This window comes from Photinus pyralis, unplaced genomic scaffold, assembly GCF_008802855.1.
Source record: "Photinus pyralis isolate 1611_PpyrPB1 unplaced genomic scaffold, Ppyr1.3 Ppyr1.4_LG2, whole genome shotgun sequence".
Classification (NCBI taxonomy): Eukaryota; Metazoa; Arthropoda; class Insecta; order Coleoptera; family Lampyridae; genus Photinus; species Photinus pyralis.
In genome coordinates, this window is record NW_022170403.1 from 26,788,713 (window position 1) to 26,792,607 (window position 3,895).

At 35.0% G+C, this 3,895-nt stretch overlaps 1 protein-coding gene across 2 annotated transcripts; it reads left to right on the forward strand.

Annotated features, from left to right (window-relative positions):
- The first annotated feature begins 439 nt into the window (after positions 1 to 439).
- On the forward strand, positions 440 to 3,584 carry LOC116164427. 2 transcript variants are annotated; one of them, XM_031478611.1, is made up of 6 exons: positions 446 to 667; positions 773 to 1,487; positions 1,543 to 2,115; positions 2,175 to 2,520; positions 2,593 to 3,283; positions 3,340 to 3,584. In XM_031478611.1, exons 1-6 carry the CDS (start codon positions 594 to 596, stop codon positions 3,470 to 3,472), a joined length of 2,532 nt encoding a protein of 843 aa, XP_031334471.1. In that variant the 5' UTR covers positions 446 to 593; the 3' UTR covers positions 3,473 to 3,584. The 2 variants fall into 2 exon arrangements, with proteins under 2 accessions (XP_031334472.1, XP_031334471.1); XM_031478612.1 differs by lacking the exons at positions 2,593 to 3,283; positions 3,340 to 3,584 and having other exon boundaries at positions 440 to 667; positions 2,175 to 2,266; positions 2,326 to 2,460.
- The last annotated feature ends 311 nt before the right edge of the window (positions 3,585 to 3,895 follow it).

A 3,895-nucleotide genomic window follows, 5' to 3' on the forward strand; every position in this document is an offset into this window, starting at 1 on the left:
TTGCAAAAATTTAAGATTGCGCCTTACTGTATTTAAGGCTATGCAACACACATTACCAATTGCAGCAAGAAGGTCACAGGTACCTTCTCATTGTTGAGTTAATGAGGGTTTATTATATTTACCTAATTTACATAATCACTGTCAATTCAGGAAAATTCTATAAATATTTAACGCTATACCTGCATTTGTTGTAATTATGTTTATTTTCAAATTCTAGGAGATTTTGCAATAATTGTGTAAATAATGTCATTACATAGGAAACATAAAATAATTTATTATCGATAATGTAACTTATGATTTCACCTGTAATCACCTATAATTACTCATTACGATATTGAAAAACATTATCAAAAATAGATATATTGTACACAAAATAATGAGCATCTCAAAAACTAATTGCATTACGATATTGAAAAACATTATCAAAAATAGATATATTGTACACAAAATAATGAGCATCTCAAAAACTAATTGCATAATAATGATATAATTACGTCTCTACTTCATATAAAAGAACTTCCCTAGCGATTTTCAAATATTGTTTACTTACTTTTGCGTTATATCAAACGTACTAAAGTGTGTATTGTGGTAAAATGCCTAAAGCAAGAAAAAGTTTCACCACCAAGAAACGGAGCAGGAAGGTGATATTGCAGAAAGCCCGAGAAGCGTAAGTACAAATTTTTTATGTTAGTTTTTTTAAATAATTGAACATGTTCTAATTTTATCTTACATGCTACGTATACCTATACTTATACGGTTTGTGTTGTTTCAGGAAGTTAACCAAAATGGCAATGAATGTTGTTAGTAGTATAGAAGAAGATGACAAACCTAATTGCATGGTTCAATGTGAAGAACATTTATCAGACGTCAATCATGAAGCAGGCAGTGGAACCAATGATGAAGACGAACACGGTTCGGAAATGTCATTTTATGAAAGTGATCTAGAAACAGAACCTCATTGCGAGCAAAAAGATACCTTATTTTTATCTGGTCGCCGAATTGTAGAGATTGGTCATTTTTTGGCATCTCTTAGAGCTCTACGACATGATGGCTTTGGTTGCTCTTTCTTCGACATGGACATCCAATCGGAAAAAATTGAAGGCTTAGAAAGCATATTTACGTTTAAATGTAAAGTGTGTGGGAAAATAGATTCCGTAAGAAGTTGCGGTGGTAGTGCAACATTTCATTCCACAAATCAAGCTGGTATTATTGGGTCCTTATCTATTGGAATTGGATACAGTCAATTAGCAGAGCTGCTTGCAGCCATGGATATACCGCAAATGTCAAACGTGACCTATTTAAAAAATCACAATGCCATATACCCTTCTGTACATGCATTAAATCAACAATTGATGACTGTCGCTGCAAAAGAAGAAGCTGAGCTTGCCGATGAAATGAAAGATGGTATACCAGTCATTGGCGTTATAGCTGACGGTGCATGGGCAAAGCGATCTTATCGTAAAAATTATTCTGCCCTTTCAGGAGTGGTAAGTTTATAAGAATACGTTATCTATTCAAAGCATAACCCAATCATTGTTATAGGCATCTATCATTGGAGCCAAAACAAAGAAAATTTTGCATATGGGTGTCAAAAATAAGTACTGCTTCTTATGTGCTAGAGGGCGTAAAGAAGAAGACCATGATTGTTTTCGAAACTGGTCTAAGACGTCTACAGCCATGGAATCAGCCATTGTAGGTGAAGGTTTTAAAAATTCCATAACGCGCCACAATCTTATATATGGAAAACTAATTGGGGATGGCGACAGTAGCGTTTACAAACATTTAGTTGAAATCGCACCATACGGTCCATCGTTTTACATAAAAAAAATTGAATGTCGCAATCATTTACTTCGAAACTTCATAAATAAACTCAGCGATTTGAGTAAAGACACCAAATACTCAAAACCTCACAGAGAGTATGTGTCAAATCCATCAATGCTAGGTCGCTTCCGCAATGCAGTTATAAGGGCTATCGCATACAGGAAATCCGAAAATAATGCACTTGATGACAAGATTGACAATTTAAAGAAGGATATATTGAATAGTCCCTACCATATCTTTGGCCGCCATGTACATTGCAAAGATTACTTTTGCAAAGGTTCAGATGAGAATAAGGTAATGTTTCTGATTTGCTATTTATTAATTCCATACTAAAGGTGTTTTCTTATTTTTAGGATGATTTAGTTGATATATATACCCAAAACGGGATCCTAGGTGGAATTAATACCATTATACAACGACTTGCGGATCACGCCTCTAGTTTACTGTATGATACAGACAATAATCCTGCGGAAACTTATAATTCCATCATAGCTAAACTTGTAGGAGGTAAAAGAATAAACTTTTCACTCAAAAATTCCTACCAATTAAGGTGTGAACTGGCGGCCATATCCTACAATTGCAAACAACGTAATTTATTAGGCGTTTTACATAAGCAGCTATGTGGAAGACCACCAGGACATTACACACAAATCTTCCTAGACGCCCAACTACATCGGTACAACAACAGATCTAGAAAACGTAAGTATGTTTATCACAATCACTCGCCCCCTTTCCGCGTCTTTTATTTGTAATTATTTCTTTTTGTTTTAGATCATATCAAGAAAAGAGCGTTTCAGACCGCTGATCAACATTACGGTATGGTGGACGAAATTGCAATCCCTGACCTATCCTTGGAAGAATATGAACTAAAATCAGCCCAATTTCTAAAAGATTTGAAGAACTTAAACAGAAGAGATGTTGAGCGTGATACAATAAACCAATCAAAAAGCGATTTATGGATTATTGAACGTAAAAAAAGAATAACAGCTTCTAATTTTGGGAAAGTTTGCAAATTACGCAAGACAACTTCCACAGCTAAAACTGTAACACACTTACTGTATAGTTCTTTTAGAGGAAACAAATACACACAATTTGGATTGGAGAGCGAAGTAAATGCCATTGAGCACTTTGAACGCCTATATCAAGTAAAGGTAACCAGATGCGGTCTCATCGTCGATGAAGAAAACCCGTATTTGGCTTGTTCTCCTGACGGTTTAGTTGGGGAAGACAGTATAGTTGAAATTAAGAGTTCCTTGAAAAGTGGCGACCACGATCCTGTTGAGGCATGTATGTTAAAATTAATTGACTATTGTGTTTTAGATGAGGAAAACAATAGAATTATGCTAAAAAGGAGTCATAATTATTACTATCAACTCCAAGGCATTATGCACATCACCAAGAGAAGCAACTGTTATTTTATAGTTTATACAACAGCGGGAATCCATGTTGAGGAAATAAGAAGGTATGTTACCTACAAAATATGTCTAGCGAAATACTCATGCACTTACATTCTTATAGGGATGACATCTTTTGGACACAACATATGGAAAAAAAGCTGCAAGAATTTTACATGCAGTCATTATTGCCAGAATTAGTGGATTCAAGGCGATGTCGTAATATGGACATTAGGACGGTACACATGGTAAATTAAATACTTTTTCGGAAATGCAAACCTGCTTGTTCGTTTTTTATTTACCTAATATTTAAGTTTATATGTAAAATTGTATTAAAATTTATCTTTCAAATAAAAGTACCATTAGTGACATGTTTTACAATGGTGAAACACCAAACCGTATGTTTTCAATAAAATAATTGCGTCACTTGTCCCATATTTATAAAATTGCATTGGCGATGACAATAATGGGGTACCGCGAATAACGATTCCCTGGAGTGCTCGGAATGGAAATTTTCGAGAACCGGAACGCGAGCATCAGCCCATCCCCAGGAGGTTTAGGAAGGGGGGGGGGGCATAGTAAACATAATGGTTACGCTTTGGAGGAAAAATATTCCAAATTTAAAATTTTGGAAGAATAAACATTATTTACTGCCTTTCAAAGGTTAAAGAGAAAGCTCC

Bases quoted from the DNA above. Each gene is read 5' to 3' on its own strand.
- LOC116164427 (XM_031478611.1), top strand. From the start codon at position 594: ATGCCTAAAGCAAGAAAAAGTTTCACCACCAAGAAACGGAGCAGGAAG. The intron at 668-772 runs GTAAGTACAAAT...GTGTTGTTTCAG, and splicing joins TTGCAGAAAGCCCGAGAAGC to GAAGTTAACCAAAATGGCAA. The intron at 2,116-2,174 runs GTAATGTTTCTG...TCTTATTTTTAG, and splicing joins AAGGTTCAGATGAGAATAAG to GATGATTTAGTTGATATATA.